The 19722-nt window shown below is 42.9% G+C and overlaps 2 protein-coding genes across 6 annotated transcripts in view; both read left to right on the plus strand.

The window, feature by feature from the left end:
- Positions 1 to 1807: 1807 nt before the first annotated feature.
- LOC102524406 (protein PBMUCL2) lies at positions 1808 to 6035 on the plus strand. Its single transcript, XM_032463499.1, has 3 exons — positions 1808 to 1964; positions 3063 to 3670; positions 5503 to 6035. The coding sequence occupies exons 1-3, from the start codon at positions 1898 to 1900 to the stop codon at positions 5581 to 5583; spliced, it is 756 nt and encodes a 251-aa protein (XP_032319390.1). The 5' UTR covers positions 1808 to 1897; the 3' UTR covers positions 5584 to 6035.
- Positions 6036 to 17566: 11531 nt separating this feature from the next.
- Positions 17567 to 19722, plus strand: part of LOC106728913 — a 37376-nt gene continuing 35220 nt past the window's right edge. For all 5 annotated transcript variants that reach the window (XR_004313744.1, XR_004313743.1, XR_004313745.1 and 2 more), the window contains exons 1-2: positions 17567 to 17770; positions 18263 to 18388. The gene's annotated coding sequence lies outside the window, so the exon portion shown is untranslated. The remainder of the gene's footprint in view (positions 17771 to 18262; positions 18389 to 19722) is intronic.

Raw genomic sequence — 19722 nt, forward strand, 5'->3', positions numbered from 1 at the left:
CAGATGTCACCTTCACTGAGTGATCAAGATTAACATCATGAGGAATAAGGCTCATTGATCCCATCAGCTCCCTGATGCAGAACACTGAGAAGGCATATCATCTCTGTGGTACCCTTCCCAATAATCCATGACCTTGATTAAATCATAAATCAAGTTAGTTACAAGAAATCAAACAAACCAAAGTTTTGCGACATTCTACAAAATGTCGATACTCTTCAAATGCGTCAATATTAGGAAAGACGAAGACAGAGGAACTGTCACAGGTTGGAGGAGACCAAGAAGACCTATGAGTAAATGCCACATGGAATCCTGGATTGGATCCTGGAGTAGAAAAAGGACATCAGTGGAAAAACATGTGAAATCTCAATAAATTCTGTAGTTTAGTGAGTAGTGTTATACCAATGTTAATTTCTTAGTTTCTGTAATTGTATAAATTATGTGATTTCTCTGTACTATGTCTACAACTCTCCTATAATCTAAAATTATCTCAAAATAAAAAATTTTAAAACAAAGCAAAACAAAAAATGCTTCATAGATCTCTACATGAACAAAAGTGAATTTTACTATATGCAAATTGAGCTCTTGCCTTAAAAAATAGTATCTTTTCCTTACATAATCCTTTAAAATATATTCATCAGTTATATTAACTATATACAAATATCTTCTTTTCTTTTCTTTTTTTTTTTGGTGGGGGAGGTAATTAAGTATATTTATGATTTTTTTAATGGAGGTACTGGGGGTTGAACGAGGACCTCATGCATGCTCAGCACGTAATCTACCACTGAGCTATACCCTCCCCCCCAAAAAATACCTTCTTAATTTATCTAAATAATATTTTTCTCAAAAATATTTAATCCATTCAAATAAAGTTAGTAGTTGAAGTAATCAATTAAGTTTGGTATACTGGCCATTCATTAAATTGGCTTTCATAAAATCAGCTGCCATCAGAGACGGGAACATTGTCCCAGCCTTCCTGTAATCCCTAGTTCCTATTCCATTTAGGATGACACTGGGAAAGAGATGCCCTCCAAAGGGCAGGAAACTTCCTGCCTCTGAATGAAAACAAGCTGCTATAATTTTCTGGACAATGTTGAATGAGGCCGGGATGGGAGTCAGAAAAGGAAGGAGCATGGGTTTTCTCATTCCAAGCCCAATGGGGCCCTTGGAGGTGAACTAATTTCATCTAGTCACCGAGGGAAGCTTAGTGGGGTGAGGGCAATCAAGTAATAGGAGCAAGGAGGTAAAACTGCAGGTGGGAGATGAGCCACTGAAAAAGACTTTGGTGGATGACTGAGAGAAGAGGGTGGTTTTAAGATAAAGAGATTGAGTGTTTCCACCTTCCTCATCAATGCTTCTTCCTGTTAAGGACTAAGATGCTCTATGCCCTCTGACATCTAGTTCTCCTCTTACCACACACTGTCCCCCAGGCAGACCTGGCATGTACCCTCCTTAGTCACCCCAACCTTCCCACGCCCACCTGCAGAAAAGGAAGTTCAAGCCCTTCTCCGAGCACTGAGACATGGTGTGGCGGACAGCTTTTGTCTAGGGCTCTGCATCTGAAAGTGATGCCACCCATGATGACAAGTTTGATCCCCTGTTACCGCTCAACTCTGGGCCCTGGGCCAGAGCCAAGATCCTCTTCTTGAATCTGTGACATCTCTCTTCCGCCCTGTCACTCCTCTCTAACAGATTTTTCTTCCCTTGATTGACAGAGAGTAGAGGAGTGGTTGTTCCTCCCTGAAAGAAGGAAAGAAGACCCAGGCTTCCTGAATTCCTTCAGTAGCAGCTCATATAAATGTCACAGCCACTGTGCACTTAAGGAGAAGGGAAGACAGAAAAAGTAGAGAGGAGGGAGGAAGAGACATCCTGGCTTCCAGCCCATGTAGATTCTCTTGAGATGAAAACAAGAAAATGCCCTGCCACATCTCTTCTGCTGCTGCTTCTATTTGGGTGTCTAGAACTGGGTGAGTGAACTATTTTTTGGAGAGAAGGGCGCAAAGGTTCCCCAGGGTCTGGAGATGTGGGGGTCGGGATCCTTGGAGAAGGTCCTCTTAGGACTCAGGCAGGGTCAGTCTTGAGTGAAGGTAACAGGATAGGTGAGAGGACCTTGGGGATCTCTGGACCCAGTGACCTGCCCCAAACTCCCTATCACAGGGAAGCAGTGTTCCTAGGGTTCCTGTTCATCTCTTTCCAGCATCTTCTCTTAAGGAAATTCTCTGATTTTGATTGTTTAGACTTTAAGTTCCTGTATTTCAACTTTCCTTAAGAAATGAAAGATTTGAGCCCTATTTGAGGAATTTGGGGGAATCAGCAGCAGGTAGGATGAGCTCTCTGGGGCAAAGGAACCCAAGACTCTAAAATTTATGCCATTTAGGCTGCATTTATTCATGAGAGTAAATACTCTCAGTCCTGATGCCCTGCAGGTGGGGGTGGTGGGAGGGGAAAAGATTAATTTCTTCCTTCTACTTATACCCAACTCAGTGCTGCTGTCAACCCCAGCCAGACCACACTCACCACCCCTTATGACTCCTACCCTCAGACCACCTTGACTATTGCCTGCCTTCGATCTTGCCACTTCTGCCCCAGATCCAACCCAGGAGATGCCTCATTCTAAACCACATACCAACCCATGACCTGAATTTAATCTCTAATAAAAGTCATAGCTCCTGCCTCACTTGTCTACCAGAGACCCAGGCATACCTGGATGAGAGGCAACACATACAAATGTGGAGTCAGAATGGCTGGATTGCTGACATACCAATGCAGGGGAAAGTGAGGTCTACAAAGAGACCAGAACCACAAAGGGAGAATCAAAGGCTGGATGAGAAGACTGTCTAAGGACATGAATTAGTTCTGGATACTCCATATTGTAGGACATCTTGTGGAATATGTTTAATCAGAATTAAATCTAAAATATCAGATGATCCTTAACTCAAATAAGTCCAACCACATTATATGGGGAGAGAGAGCATTTGAATGGGCAAGAAAGTTATGAAAAATATTAAGCAGAACAGATGATGATGGGCATCAATGATCCACATTAAAAAAGACTTTCACTACAGACACAGGAGCCTGTGCAGACTACACCACCTTGAATTCAGGAACCAGGGAGGATCACACCACTGAAGACCCAGGGATCACAGAGGACTACACCACAGCAGACCCGGGGACCACGGAGGACAACACAGCAGACCTATGGACCATGGAGGACTACACCACCACAGACCCGGGGACCACAGAGGACTACATCACAGCAGACCCGGGGACCACAGAGGACCACACCACAGCAGACCTGGGGACCACAGAGGACCACACCACCACAGATCCAGGGACCACAGAGGACCACACCACAGCAGACCTGGGGACCACAGAGGACCACACCACAGCAGACCCGGGAACCACAGAGGACCGCACCACAGCAGATCCGGGGACCACAAAGGATTACACCACAGCAGGCCTGGGGACCATGGAGGACTACACCACTTCAGAACCAGGGACTGAAGACACAGAAAATTACACCACTAAACACCCAGACACTCACCCAGAGGAAACAGATTCAGTGACGGCAGTGAAACCCCCTGGGCTCCAGACACCCATCAGAATCATCCTCATTTCCCTGGCTGCCACCGCTGTCACTGTTGCACTCTTTGTTGGATTTGGCTTCCTTGTGGTGAGTATTTGGCCCTGAAATATTAAGGACATTATGGGAACAGGGCATCTGAGGAGGATGAGGTGGGCATTGGGAACTGAGGCGTGTGAAATCATCAGGCATGAGGACACCTGCATAGAGCTTTGCAAAGACACAGAGAGACAGAGATGGAGAGAAAGAAAGGGAAGCATAAAAATTGAGGGCAGAACTGAGGGAGGGAGGAAGGTGGAAGAGGCAGAGGGAGAAAGGAGAGGAAGAGGGAAGGGGAGAGAGTATGCAGAGAGATAAAATGGACAGAAAGAGGACCACAAAAACACAAATATAGTGAGACATGGTGAGAGCTTGAGCAAGGATTAAACTATAAGGTTAAAGATAGATGTTTGGAACTTTTCAGAGATGAGGAATTGAGGGGTAACAGGAGAAAATGGAAACATTTTAGATGGCCACTTGTGTCAGAAATTTTGCTGTTTTGTATTAATACCACCCACTCTGAAATTCTGCAAAAGATCATTAAAACCAGGACTGGGTAGGTTTTAATGAGCACAGCTACTCTTTCCTGGAGAGACAATGCGTGACAGCTCTCAGTGGGGAGTTCTGGGTCTTTTAATGTCTCTGAGGGGAATTGTTTCTACAAAAGGAGATAAAAGGACTCTGTGCCAGCCTGTGACTTCCTCTTGCTGACTTTTGGTCTAAAATCCAAGCCTTGGGGGGAAGCTATAGCTCAGTGGTAGAGCTCATGCCTCATGCACGAGGTCTTGGGTTCAGTCCCCAGTACCTCCATTTAAAAAAGAAGAAGAAGAACAAGTATTAAAATCCAAGCCTTCAACTTCTGGCCTCTGCTGAATGGGGAAGGACTGGTCCTTTGGTGTCATCCTACAGTGGAATCTTAGCAAGGGGCAGCTTACACAATTGGCTAGCTCATACAGGTCATTAAAACCTCATTCAAAAAAAAAAAAAACCCTCAGTCATTCTTGTGGGTCACTGATGCCATTGTGCACTGACCTCTGGCCCAAGCGGCAGATCCACAACTCGGGACCGGTTTATAAGTGTGATTAAGCCAAAAGTAATGCTCTGCTCAGTTGAGATGTTCATGGTTTAATTTCACCAAAATCACACTGTGAAACTAGGGCATTCTGAAGGACGGCTGACAAAATGAAAGCTTCAGTATCTACTTGGCACACGCATGAGTCACATTCAATATTCATCAGTAGAGGGAGGACCTTCTTGACTTCATTGTAATCACAAACAAGTGAGCTTTTGATCATGTGAATCACGATGAAAAGTCAGATTCTCTTGCTCCAGGCTGGTGGGTCCTTTCCTCCCTCCAAACCAGCCTCTAAGTGTGGCACTGAGTGATCACTAGCGATGGCACCTTCTTAACCCCTTGTAGAGACTAAAAACAAGAGATGGTTCAAAAGTCTCAGGGTACAGGAAGTAAGGGGAAAGTCTGTGTTCCCGAACTTGCTAAATTTTAAACTTTCAAACATTTGACCAAAAAAAGTTTTTAAAATATGAATTATCTTTATTTCCATTCCTCCCCACAATTCCACTGATCAAAATAGTTTTATTTTTCCCACATGACATCAACATTTTTGGAAGCTGTGTCTCTTTTGTGGGAAGTGTCAGGATCTGAAGAAAATGGTAAATAGGAAGGAGTCAGAGAGATGAACTGGATGGATCTTGATAAATCACAACCACCAGGGTTAAAAGACAAACCAAGTCTTTTTTTTTTTTTTTTTCGGTGGTGGTAATTGTTTTAATTGAAGTATAGTCAATTACAATGTGTCAACTTCTGGTGTACAGCATAAAGGACAAACCAAGTCTTAAAACCAAACCGCTTTCTTTCACTCTAGAAAAATTGTTTCCTGCATCCATTTAATCCACCCACCGGAGCTGTTTATCACCCCCCTGTCATGGATCGGAGCACTCCATGAAGAAGATCCCGGCAGTGACTACAGCTGGTTCTAGAGCAAACCAGACTTCTGTCGGCCTCCACGGGACCATGAAGCAGGGTGTGTGTCCTCGGGCCTCCACACCCCCCATCTGGAGCCCCGGAACCACCAGATGAAGAAGGCAGCTGGCCCTGGGGATAAGCACATTAGGGACACTCAGAAGAATGCTTGTCTGCTCTTAGTATCACCTAATTCTGTCTGGCCATGGTTACAGCCTCAGGAAAATTGCCTTTTCCTATCTACCAGGTTTAGTCATTAAAAACAATCTGGGGGAGACACACACAACTCAAATATAAGAGATATTCTTAACAACAAGGTCCTGCGGTATAGCACAGGGAAATATATTCAATACCTTTAATGGCCTACAGTGAAAAAAAATATGAAAAGGCCTCTCTCTCTCTCCCTCTCTCTCTCTCTCTATATATATACACACACACACACACATATATATATAAACTGAATCACTGTGCTGTATACCAGAAATTAACACAATGCTGTAAATCGACTATACTTCAATTTAAAAATTAGTCAAATGAAGGAAAAAAAGAGATTTATTAAGCCTGATCAAAGAAATAAAGCAAATGTTTGTCTGTTTCTGTCTAGGTCACATATCTAAATCCACTCATTTAATGAAATAATTATTAACTGCCTAGCATGGGCCAAACATTCCATGCCTTTCTGTCTGTTCATGGCAGTCTGTCGAGCTGAAGGATAACAGCTTCTGTTCTCTCGAGAGCACCACACCCAAGTCCTCCCAACACCCAGGCCAAAAAGCCGTGTCTATAGGATGTAGCCAACTAGTCACTTACTGTGGGGACAAGCCACCGTAGCAAATAGCTGAGTCCCATCTCAATCACGGTATGAAATGAGGAAAGCAAGGTCCTGATCTGACCTCTGACTGGGAGAACACCTCTGTCCCTGTGAGTCATTGAGGGTGGAATTTCTTTCACAAAAAGGCTTCCAAAGGATGCTTAAGATGGCTAAGACCACAGACAAGGCCAAAATATTAAGTGTAACAGCTCCATGAGTTCAGGACTAAAAGCAGAAAGCAAAGACTTTTGAAGATGGCTGATTACTGGTTGCCCTCCCAGCCACTGCTATCAGCATCTCCACCATTTGTTTGATAATGGAATTATGGTGTTATGGTAGAGAATCAGAGACACAGAATAATAAATGGAAATATTAAAATCCAGTTTCAGTCAGTGTTTCCAAAATTTACATAACACCTGTCATCATCCAAGTACTGGCACTACAAACTGAATGAGACTCAAATTGCTTACCAGATAATGCTCAAGACAGACAGGTGCGCTGATCATTTTTATGATACAACCAGTGATGCATTTGACCCATTGGTGCACTGGGGCTGCTGGAAGCTAAAAGACTGAGGCTCATTATCAGGTAGCTTGGCACACTTGGAGCAAACCCCTTTCCTTCTCAGAGCCTCTTTTCCCATCCTTAAAACGAAAGAATGGGATTAAATAAGTACTAGCAAGCCTTATTTAATAAATAAATATTTATTACTTACTATTTTTGAGGAATGCCAGTATTTCTCAAAATTAAGTGATAACTCTTTTAAGGAGAAAAAATATTTTTGAGAACTCCCAGTGTTGGCTTAAATTATTGTGATTGTTATTATACTACCTAAGTATGTATAAACCAGAAAATGACATACAAACTCCTGATACTTGTAGTCTACTGTTCCACTAAAATTACAGATTACAGTGGTAATTTAATATGATGCATGATTTTTTTTGCTAAAGAATTATTTGCTCCCAACACTGACATGGTATTAATTCCTACAGCATAGTTAAACAAATCTCCTTTGCATGGGCTTTCCCTGCGCCAGCTCTCAAGACTTCATTCTCTCACTGAGCTGTGAGATTATCTGGCCTTCAGATTAAGGCAAAGGCATCATTTAAATTCTAAGACAGTCCTTGTTCTACTCTTGCTAACCTGTGACAATTATAAAGACTCATCATTTCTGTTAGCTTTATATTGGTTTTAGATTGGTCATCAACAAAATCCAGGAAAAGATTTTATTATGGAGATTTTAAAGATTATCATCTAAAGAAAATATGTGTGGCAGAAACATCGAGTCACTATCCAAAATCCATTCTCCTCTTCTTTAGTACTTGGAGAACCCAAGTTTTGTGTAGGGTGGCAATGCGTCTAACTGGAAATACCCAATTTCCCAGTCTTCCTAGCAGCCAGGTGTGGTGGTGAGACATGGTTCTGGCCAGTGGGGTGGAGGCAGAAGTCTCTGGGGATGGTGTCCCTCTTGAAGTGGAAAGGTAGAGGCTCACCAGGAGAAGGTCCTTCACCCCTTCACCCTCTGCTTTTCTTCCTGCCTGAAAGGTAAGTATGAGATCTGGAGGTCTGGCAAATCGAGGAGACAAACCAGAAGGGGAAGACCATCATGCTAACAGTGGAGCAGGGGAAAGAAACCACCTGGGTCCCTGATGGCTTTTCTACACCCTGGCTGCTACTCCCAACCTTTTGCATATGAGACGAGTAGTGTACTGCAGCTCAGGTAGGCAGCCTTCTGTAATCCCAGCCAAACAGGGTCCTAACTTACATGACAGTCTTTCAAAATGTCGTATGGACATGATGGACGTCCAAGAATACATCCATAGACTCCATCTAGGGAAACACTACAGTAGGTCCTTTCTAGTGCTAAGAGTTTGAGAACACGTAACCTATGCACAAGTAGGGAGTGGAAGAATAATAATAAAATGACCTCCCATGGAGGCAGCGATGGAAAAGGAAGTTTGTGATTCAAGAAACTCTCTGTAGCAAGGGTATCAGTTTATACCAGGAAAGAAGAGTGATTGGGTGAATGAATGAATGGTATATCTGTTTATTTCATAAGGAAACAAAGCCCCAGAAATGTTAAGTGACTCACCAGAAGTCATTTATCATATTTCATAAATGTAAGATATATAATAATTTTCACATTCAACACCTCTCATATGGGAATACATCTTACAGTCAATGGCATATCATAATTTAATTAACTGTGTTTTTCTTCGTGGTGCATGAGATCATGGTCTCTTAGTTACCAAACACTTAAAAAAAAAGTCTGATCTTCACCATAAAACTCTCCCAGTCCAGGCTGGGATTTGGGGCTGAGCATTCACTAAAGAGCACTGGCAAGCGGAAAGAATTCCAGAATCTGCCTTGGCCTTCAAGGGGGCAGCACCTATGCAGTCTTGGTTTGTGCAATGTCATAGGAATCACTAGAGCCACAAGTTCTAGCTGAGGGAGTCTGCGTATTGTTTCCGCGCCTCAAGGATAACTGAGCAATTGCAGAGAGGGTGAAATCTCTGTAAGTAGCATAGCTTGCATGACTCAGCCTGGAAACCTTAGCATGCAAGACCTATTGAAGCATTTTATTTTCTTTCACTTAAAATAATTTCTGTTCCTGTTGGACTAGAGGGCAATTCAATCTTAGTCCTTTTTGCTGCTCTCCAAAGATCCTGGGGTTGTACATAAGATAGAAGCATAAGGACACGTAGGATAAGTGAAATTCTTAAAGTCAACTGGTCCATACTGATTACCCTCAAGACACTCATGTCCCTTTGGGTCAGCAGTTCTGCCAAAAGCACAGAGGCTTTGCTGAGTCAGACTCCCTCATCTCACCACGTAGCCTCCAACTCCAGAATGTGGCCACCTCTGCAAGGTACTGCTGGGAAGGAGGGCATGGTTCCTGCCTGTGAGGACCCAGAGACAAATGCACGATCATCTGGTCTCTGGACAGTACTGAAGGTAGAAAAGGACAAGGTAAAGATGCTGCAAAAACACCCCGAAGGGAAAAATGAAGCCTTAAAGAATAAGGGAAATCCCTCCCTGACCACTTCCAGGACCTTGAACTACAAGCTTTGGTGGCTGGATTCCAAGTCACATTATACTCATACTCATTATGACACTTGTAATTTGTTACAAGTATCGATGCTTGTCATCTCTTCAGTGAATGTATACAGCTCATTCCAGCATGTAGGGCCAGCCCCACTCAGCTAATCCTCCTTTTTTCTTTATGAAGTCCAGTGTTTAGAGAATGTTTTTAGGCATTTATTGTTAAAAAGTGGTACAACATCCAAGTGACCCCAAATGGCACGTGCTGTTACTAGGCTGGCCAGGTTGAGGAGACCGAGCAAGCATACCCCTTAAAGAATTGTGCCTGAACAGGATTTATGCCCGTTTGGGTGTGTCACTTCTCACAAGAATGTCTATGACTGCACATTCTGGTTCAGTCTCCCCATCTTTATAAATGAGAATGCTTGGTGAAGTTATCCAGCAAAAGTGATTCATCATTCTCCCTACAGAAGATATTCTTTGATACCTTAATAACACACAGTTATTCTTCTAACCTAGACATGACTTTTCCTGTGGTTTATCTAAAACTCTTAACTCTAGTTTCCATATATCATCATTTTTATTTACTTTGTGGAACTGATCACAAGTTGAACTTTTGTTTTATTTGTTCACTGTCTCCTTCCACTAGAATTTACTTCCTTGAGAAAAGGGATATTGGGGGCAATATATGAAACAAGAATTGGGAAAAAAAGAATTGGCATTCAATAAACATTTTTCTTCACTGACCCTAAGATGTACATTTTCCTCCATTATATTATAGTTTAAAATGGAGTCTAAATGACTAATCATCAAAAAGAACACAAATAACAAATGTTGGTGAGGATGTGGAGATAAGGGAACCCTCCTACACTGTTGGTGGGAATGGTGCAGCCACTGTGGAAATAGTATGGAAGTTTCTCAAATACCTAAAAATAGAACAACCATATGACCCAGAAATTCCACTCCTGGGTATATATCAGAAAAAAACAAAAACACTAATTCTAAAAGATACAAGCACCCCGATGTTCATAGCAGCATTATTTACAATAGCCAAGATATGGAAGCAACCTAAGTGTCCATCAACAGATGACTAGATAAAGAAGATGTGGTACACACACACACACACACACACACAGGAACACTACTCAGCCATAAAAAAGAATGAAATTTTGCTACTTGCAACAACATGAATGGACTTGGAGGGTATTATTAAGTGAAACAAGTCAGAGAAAGACAAATACTGTATCACTTATATGTGGAATCTGAAAAATAAAACAAATCTAGTGAATATAACAAAAAAGAAACAGATGCACAGACATAGAGAACAAACTAGTGGTTACCAGTGTGGAGAGGGAAGAGGGGAGAGGGGAGACAGGGGGAGGGGATTAAGAAGTACAAACTACTATGAATAAAATAATTAAGCTACAAGGAAATATTGTACAACACAGGGAATATAGCCAATGTTTTATAATGGAAAATAACCTACAAAAATTGTGAATTACTAAATTGTACACCTGAAACTTATATAATATTGTGCATCAACTATACCTCAAAAAAAATAGTTAGTGTTACCTTAAAAATTTCAATTAAATCTCTTTCCTTTAACTGCTATAGTTGCCTTTGGCTATTAATGAAAGAGCCTATAAGAAAAATATGATACTGGAGACAGCAGAAGCCTTAAGATTTTAGATTATAACCGCACATGAGGGCTGGATCTAAAAGTACCAAAAGTCTCCACCAAAGTTTAACGAAATTAAAAAATACCAGGTTCTACTTCTAAACAAACTGTTAAGGTTAATAGCTAGTTTTTCTTCTTAAAAAAATACTAAAGGAAATTATCATTAGATCAATGTTATATTGAACAAACAAAACCCTTCCAACCAACACTGTTATGAACAAATATCTGAATCTAAAAATACAAAATCTGTATAACACCCATTCCCCACTTTTAGTGCAACTTTAGAACACCTAGCAGAGTTTCTTTCCTGTATTAATTATTTACTATGTATTTGGGGATTTTTGCATGTGTGTGCACTCAAAATTATAAAACAAATCATTTTAAACTGAAATTTCAGTTTGACATTAAAACACTGGAAAGGAGGTGTTTAAAAATAAATAAATAAAATGAAGATGTGTCTTACCACTGGTGGCGATTCGTGGTTTAGTTGGCAGAGGTCTTTCTTTCTTAGGGTGACATAAGTGATAGTGCATCTTGAACTCAGTGTCATCTTAGATTTGACAAAATATGTATTTTTGAATAAAGGAATGAATGCATACTTTCTTTTGATGCTATTTCTTTGGTTTCGGTCTTGTTAGGAAATACAAAGAAATTAAAATTTTTTAAATAAGTGGCCAGCATGTGCTGGGTGTTCTTTTGAGAACAAGGACATGAGACTAACTGAAATGAATGACAGAGGTCTTGCCCTGGAGAACAAGAAAACCAACAATTACATTGTAAGGTGCTATAATAGAGGTAAGTGTTAAGGTGGAGCCCAAAGGAGGGGCCTCTCTCAGTTGCCACAGACCCAGGAAAGCTTCCCAAGGGAGGGGGTAACTGACCTGACATTTATGACATGTTTATGGGCACTTTGTGCTGCTTTCACATATGTGATCTCCTTTGATCCTCACATCAGCTCGGTGAGGTAAGAAAATCATCCCCTCTTAAAAATGCAAAGGTTGAGGCTTAGAGGAGTTAAATAAATTATCCCCGAGTCACATGGAGGGTGAGTGGCAGAGTGGGGAGGGAGAAGGTGGAGTTAAACTCAGGTCTTCTGACTCCAAGATCATTCACTGTTACAGCTGCCTCTCAGGTGATGAATAACCTTGTCTTTAATCTGTTTTCGGCTTTAAGCCAAGCAAGAGAAAACAGACACCGTCCCCATTCTTGGGGAGCCCCCAGTCTGAAAATGAGCTGTGGATACATAGACACAAATAAACCCATCTCTGTGTGTAAAATACAGAGGAAAATATGTGGTCAGTTTTGACATTTATTTGCCTTGACAGATGCATTCTGCTTTTTAAAATATTTGCAGCATCTCAGGCCCCACCCTTGAAATAACCTGAAGACTGGACACTAGCAGAGTCGCTCTGTTTTAAGCTCAGGACTCCACCCAAGGGTTTGTAAGCCCTGAGTCAAGGATGCTTCAAGGTATTTATTATTTTCTCCGCCCAGGAGAGTTTTTCAGCTTTTATGCTCTACGCACGGGAGAGGTGATGTGTGATGATTCATTTCACCATACATCGGATCTTTAATGAGGACACATACGCCAGTTACTATATGTGGCTCCGAGGACACAGTGGAGAGTCATATAAACAGCGTCTGCCTTCAAGGGGCTGGTGGAAGCTGGTGGACACGGCCGTTACAACGATGCAAAAGTTGTGACTACACCCTATTTGGGAACCTTAACAGAAAAACTCATGGAACTCTCAGCTGTGACATTTACCATCAGCAATTGAACCATTCAGAGCAGCGAGCAAATGAGCTACAGACGTACCCACTGAGCAGAGGCATTTTCTCTCACACTGGGTCTCACAACAGACCCATTCTTCCTCGTCCTCATCAGTATTCATGGCTTGTGTTTAGCTGCTTGCAGCTGATACCCAACTTGAATGGAGCTGAGGTATAATGGAGCGTTGGATACTGGACCACAGGGTTGCAAGTATTATAAAAAGCAGAACTAACTAGTAAAGTCAAATAGATACCAAAAACGTCAACATTAATGAAAATCAACCATTAGAAAAATCTGGATATGGTAAACCTGTTAAATTGACATGAATGAATATTTAATTTAAATATATATTCAGCAAGGAAAAGAGATAATGGCGGGGGTAGGTACGGATGCAGTGACAGTCAAAAGGGCAAAGCAACTGTGGAAACAGTATCCATGGCAACCAATAGCCTGGCCAAAGACAGGCTCCCAGACTGCCAGTATCTTTCTGATGAAATGTCTTGATGAGGCCCCTAGTGGCCAGGCCTGGGGAGCAGCCCTCTCAGAGACTGGCATCTCTCTTCAAAATAGATCGCCTACTTCTGAGTGCCTCAGGGGAAGTTGGCTGGTGTTACAGCTCATAGTGTAACACCCCAGCTCCCTCCCTGTGTTGCACTTTCTGGGCACTGAGGCCCAGCATATGGCCACAAACAGCCACCATTTTTCACTGAATCTAAGACTCCATTTGCTGTCAACATACCACTGTTTCATGCACCACTAAGAAAGAAAAACACAGTCAATTAACTATGACGTGTTATTGATTGTAAGATATACTCCCATTTAAGAGATACTAAGTGTGAAAATTATTACACATCTTGTAATTTATAAAATATGACAAATGACCTTTGATGAGTCACTTAAAATTTCTGGAGCTTTGCTCCCTCACTAAATAAACAGCTACACCGTTCATTCATTCATTTTATACACATTCATTAAGTGCCAGCTCTGGGACAGGCACTGACTTCAGCACTGAGGCTCCAGTAGTGAGCAGGTGTCCTACTTTGTGGGATTTTTCTTCTAGTGACTGTAGGATTTCTGGTGATTTTTGCCACATTAACTGTAAGGCAGTCATTTTTTTGACTGTGAACGAGTTAACGGAGTGAAAACAGACATCAGAAAAGAAAAAGCCAGAAAACCTGGGTTCTAATCCAGTTCTGCTCCTTAATAGAGTGTATAATCTCTCTCACCCTTAGTTTGTCCATTTATCAAGTGGGGCTATTGTTGTCTGTCCTGCCTAGATCACTGTTAAATCAAGAAAAAGTTATATTTTTGTCACAGCACAGTCCATCAAACTATATGTAATGACAGTCAAAATGGCAATGCAGCTGTGGAAACAGTGCCCATGACAACCAATAGTTCTGTCTTCTTTCCTATCCCTCCTTGGGTCAAGAAAATTCCAGAGTTTTTCTTGTCACCTTCAGGTGTTAAGCAGTATCATTTTATACACACACACACACACACACACACACACACACACACACACACACATATATAAATGCTAAAGGGACATCCCAAGAGGCAGCTATGTGGGACACCTAGGGATCAACAGGTCCAGATTGAAATAGGAGTTTGGGGCCAAAACCTCAGGAATAAAGAGAATTTCTTTACCTGGTTACAGAAGGCTACGTCCAAGAAAAAGACAAATTAATTATCGTGCATTTGAATGGAGAGGAAAACTACACTGTTGAAGGAGAATTTGATGACAAATTTGTGATAAATTTATAGACAAGCCATCAAAGGGTCACCTAATAGATCTGCTCTGTTCTGCTATCATTCCCTAAGGCTCAGCTGAGAACCTGCTCCTTCAGCCCTCCTAAAAGATTTCAAAAGCTCCTAACAGTCTTTGTAAAATCCCTTCCTGTTTAATATACCTAGAGTAATCTCCATTTCCTGCACTCAGCCCTGGCTGATACAACTTGTTATTAAAAAATAGGAAGATAAAACCAATTGAGCACTGAAATTTTGGCATCTAGGAAAAGAGAATTAGAGATTGCGAAAGTAGTGTTAAGAGACCACAGCCTTTTGTTATAAGTCTTGTAGGACTTTTTGCCTTTTAAAATTCCATGCATGTATAAGTTTGGTAAAAATTTAAAATAGTCAAATAAGCAAAAACACACTTGGGAGATAATATACAGTAAAGCACTAAGACATATACTGAGTTTTAAGAATAAGCTCCACAATCCATGCAGACTGTGCCGTTTCTTTAAAAGTGGCATCTGGGGGTGTGGGTATGGCTCAGTAGTAGAGCGCATGCTTAGCTTGCACGAGGTCCTGAGTTCAATCCCCAGTACCATTAAAAAATAATAATAATAAAAATTAAAAGTTAAAAATTTTAAAAAGTTAAAAAAATTTTAGAAAATAATTCAGAGAAGAGAAGGACAGTTTCTTAAAAAAAAAAAGTGGCATTCCCACACCATGGAAAATTTGCAAATGTATAATAGGGACGCCTCTCATAAATGTATAAGCCTCTCAGTCTTTCTCTCCAACAGACAAGAAATTGTCTTCTTTTATCCCTTTCCCCTGGTACCCTGAGACTGGTATCCTTACACTTTTCGGTAAATATGACATTTCACATTTCTAGCAGACACTCAAGTCAATTTCAGTGTCCTACAATCTCCACCGTTCCATCTGCTGCTCTCCTCTCTGATTCCTCACACCCCTGCAGAAACCCAAGGCTTCCTCAGCCTGGTGCCAATGAGGCTGCTACGGTCACAAATGAGCCTGTGCCCCTGGGGACCAAGGGGATTCAATATATTTTCAGTCTCCCTCAGTCTCAGCTTGTGCCCAGGAGAAGGCAGCTGCTCTCAGGCTTTCAGACTCTCAAGTGACTCAGCTCCCCAATTCCTGGGGCTCTGTGTGTATAAGCTCTTCGATGGCATCTTCCATGGCCAGATGTTGGTCAAGTCTTTAAAGATGACATAATCAAGATCTCCATCCTATAAACCTCCATTAGCCACCTACCAGCTGCAGTGAGCCTACTGGGGTCCTGAGGGAGACAGGCATGACAGTCGCTCCAGGCAGAATCACTCTTGAAAGCTGGTGCTATAGGAATTATTCAGAGCCCCCGCCTGCTGGTAAAGGACACTTGGCTCTCTTTGGGAGGCCCAATAGTGAGGGACTCATGGGGCATGTGACAGGGCAGGCTGATGGCTTCTACACATCCCTGCCTCTTGTCTAGGTAAAGTCATTGCAACCACACATGTTCATTAATCCAGTTCACTAAAGCAGGAAGCCACAATAGAGCCGTAGCTAAATGTCAGGAATAGAGTACCTTTTCCTTAATGTTATCAAATTTTCCCCTAAGGACATATTTTTAATGCCCCTCTTCTTTCTCCACCTTTTCTTCTTTCTCTTTCCCTCCTTCCCTCCTTCTTTTGCTTTGAAATAATTCTAGACTCACAGAAAATTGCAAAAATAGTACAGAGATGTCCCATGCACTCTTCACCCAGCTTACTGTAATGATAACATCTCAGGTACTATAGTACATTTTCAAAAATGGGAACCAATACATTTCTTTCCTCTGTGCATTGAGTTACAGTAGGTAGATTTGGAACTTGACACCCAAGAAATCTCGTTCCATCGTCACTAACAAAATAGGTTCATAGTTTTCAAAGTATCGCCCTTTGAGGAGGAAGTGCTTTGAGACCAATCCAAGCCAATGTTTGTGGCACAAGACTGCAGTTTTCTGGTCTGGTTTGCTGGTGAAGGGCTAAGAATCACTGGAGAGTCAAGGAATGGAAATGTTCCTACAGACTGTCACCATAGAGATCTGAACTGATGGATGTTAGAGGATTAATTCAGGGGTATGCCCTCATCAGGGAGGGGAGCTAAAGAGTCAATTTAGCAGTTATGGGAGAAGTTAACCGGATTTTTTTTTTTTTTTTTAATGGAGGTACTGGGAGATTGAACCCAGGACCTTGCGCATGCGCTCTACCACTGAGCTATATCCACTCCACCCCTGCCCCGGGTCTTTTTTAATGAGGAACATATCTCACTTCAGTGGGTTTCCTAATGTATGTAGGTGGCGGAAAACATCATTAAAACAGGAAATGTCAGTATACTCCAGGCCTTGAGGGTAATCCTTATTCTTCATGGATCAAGCCCCTTCTGCAGAGATACACTATTCTCTTTTACGATGGGCACAGAAGCACAGGGACGCAACCGTGTGTGCTCGAACTCACAAGCACGTGTCTCCTCCAGGTGGGGTGTTCGCCGTGAGGGCCCCGCGTGGAACTCCCCGAGGCAGCAACCTGAGAGGAGACCCCGGTTTCGTCCTCCGTCGTCCGCGTCGTGGCCTCTCACCGCAGCCTCACCCACAGGGTCACAGGCCCTCTAAGCAGCCGCCTCAGAGAAGGTAAAATCCCCAGGCCCTGGGCCAGCACAGCTAAACCCCTCAACTGTTGAGGGTGAGAGTGGAAGGAAAGAAAAGGAGAGCAAGGGAGAAGGGAGAAGAAGAAGCGGCGAGGAAGGAGAAGCAAGAGGCAAGGGAGCGGAGCCGGGCAGGTAGAACAGCCGACGGAAGACCCGGTATCTCACCGAGAGAAACAGCGCCACCCAGCGGTCCAGCTCCGCCCAAGGCTGCCCGGCCCCGCCCCGGTGCGAGCCCCCGCCCAGTCCCGAGTGCCTTCGCTACCCGTGGCGGGAAAACAAAAACTCCTTAGGTAGAAGCACGGAGATGGCTGCAGCTGCTTCTTGGGTCTGGAGACTGGAGTGTGTTTGGGGAAGAAGCTTGGGAGGTGGCCTGGACTCGGGAGTTCTGAATCTGGGAGAAAAGGAAGTCAGTAGACAGGGTTCCGTGCCTGCCTGTGGTGCACCCCCGTTCCCTAAAGGTAAGTTTTTACAGTTTCCTTGCTGCCAGCCCTGTACCCGGAAGGGCACCGCGCCTTCCCCAAGCCCCCTGGATTACCAGAAGGTTCTGCATAGGAGCTGCGGGGTGGACGTGGAGCACGAGGGGGAGGGGGGAAGAGCGGGGAAGGGGCAGGGCTCCAGGCCAGAGTCGTCACCGGAATTATTGCGGTGGAGATCAAATGAGCTCGTGGGTCTAAGTCGGCCTAAAGGAGAAATCTGAGTTGCCCTGCGCGGGAGGTGGTGGGAAGGTTCGGTATGCTGTCTCTTATTTATTGACTTAAATTTAGATGTCACGGTGAGTCATAGGGAAAGAAACAAAGACCATAAGAGACCTTGAACTGAACAGTGACTTCAGGGGCAGAGCGAGGGGAAGATGGAGATGGAACCCTGGCTAGTACTTCTAGAACTTTGGAGGCTCACACTTATTCAACAAGAGCATCAATGTTTGCTGTCATTCCCCACTGTTACCGCAGGTTCCTGGTTAACAAAGCTACGGAAAAGGGAGCCTCCTTCAGGTATTCCCCTGCCTCAGCCTGCCCTCTAGTGGAAGACCGCGGACTTACAGGAGCGCGGGCTTCTCCACTTGCCTTTTTCAAAACGTGAGTAATCTTACCCACCTCATAGAATTACAGCGATGATAATTAATGGCTAGTCTTGGCAATAGTTGTAGCAGCGGTGCTAAATGATTTACATGGGCTATCTCATTTAATTCATGCAAATTGGGAGGCGATATTATTATCTCTATTTTATAAATAAAAGAGAGAGAAAGCTGCTCTAACCTGCTCCAGGTAAACCGCTACTACTGCCAGAATGAAATATGTTCATACAGTAAGCTGCCTGGTACTCTCTGACTCTCCTTAGTGCTGGTTCCTTCCCCTTATCTTCCCCCGGAAAGCATTACAGATGGGTTTGCCTTGTATAAAATGAAGCAAGAGAATTGGCTGCACTGTGCGTTTGCCCAGGAAGCTCCCTTCTGAACTCTAGAACAATCTCTACTCCCAGAAAAGAAAATGGGACAGGCACAAAATATTGCTGGATCTCTAGTGTGGGACCGTTTAGCTCCCGAGGTGGAATCCAGGGTGCCCCCACCTCCTAGTAGCAGGATTCCTAGAAGGGGAGGCCGACTGCCAATCAGAATGTTGCTTGGTGACCAAGAAATCAAAATCAGGAGAGGTGGATATTTTGGGAACATTTCATCCAGGTCACAATGAACCCCAGTCCTGGAATAAATACAGTGTTCATTTATACCAGCGTTGTTTTAATCATAATCGAAAATAGCTTAAACAATAGAAAATTACAACTAGGGAAAATAAATAGTTAGAAAAATCAGACAAAACCAAGAGTTAGGTTAGTATAAACATCATGCCGGCAGGGAGATCACAAATTTGGAACTGAGCTCTCTAGCAGCCAATTCAAAGAAGGAAACACAGTCATTACATGGCACCCAACGTACACAAAGTAAAAAGAGTCCATAGTCTCAGGAGATGCATGGCTGTTGCTTCCCTTGAGATGAGGAGGTCCCCATGGAAGTGGTGTGATAAAGCGAGCAGCATCTCAACGCATCCTTATCCTAAGTACAAGTTTCATAGGTTTTATTCATTTCTTCCAGTGTCCCTGTGACAGCTGGTGGTACTGTGTTCAGGCAGAATCTCTCAGAGCAAAGCAGTCTGTGTGCCTGTGCTGTTGGTCTGGCTTAAGTCAGGGAGAGATTCTAGTGTAATCACAGTATAGGTGGCATACATATTCTTTCCTCAAATTGACATAAGAAGTTCCTTTCTCCACCCACCTTTTGATACATAGAGCATGACTGTGAGTTCAGTGTATTATACACCTGACATAGCCATTGAATGTTGCTGTTTATAAGTAGGTTACAACAGGAAGAATATTCATAGCCAGAATGAGCCTGTCTCCCCACAGGGAGCAATTAAACAGC

The sequence above is a fragment of the Camelus ferus genome, chromosome 20 (assembly GCF_009834535.1).
Source record: "Camelus ferus isolate YT-003-E chromosome 20, BCGSAC_Cfer_1.0, whole genome shotgun sequence".
NCBI lineage: Eukaryota > Metazoa > Chordata > Mammalia > Artiodactyla > Camelidae > Camelus > Camelus ferus.

Excerpts from the sequence above, each read along its gene's own strand:
- LOC102524406 (XM_032463499.1), top strand. The coding sequence starts at position 1,898 with ATGAAAACAAGAAAATGCCCTGCCACATCTCTTCTGCTGCTGCTTCTA. Across the intron at positions 1,965-3,062 it reads ATTTGGGTGTCTAGAACTGG|ACACAGGAGCCTGTGCAGAC; the intron begins GTGAGTGAACTA and ends CTTTCACTACAG. Across the intron at positions 3,671-5,502 it reads TTGGATTTGGCTTCCTTGTG|AAAAATTGTTTCCTGCATCC; the intron begins GTGAGTATTTGG and ends CTTTCACTCTAG.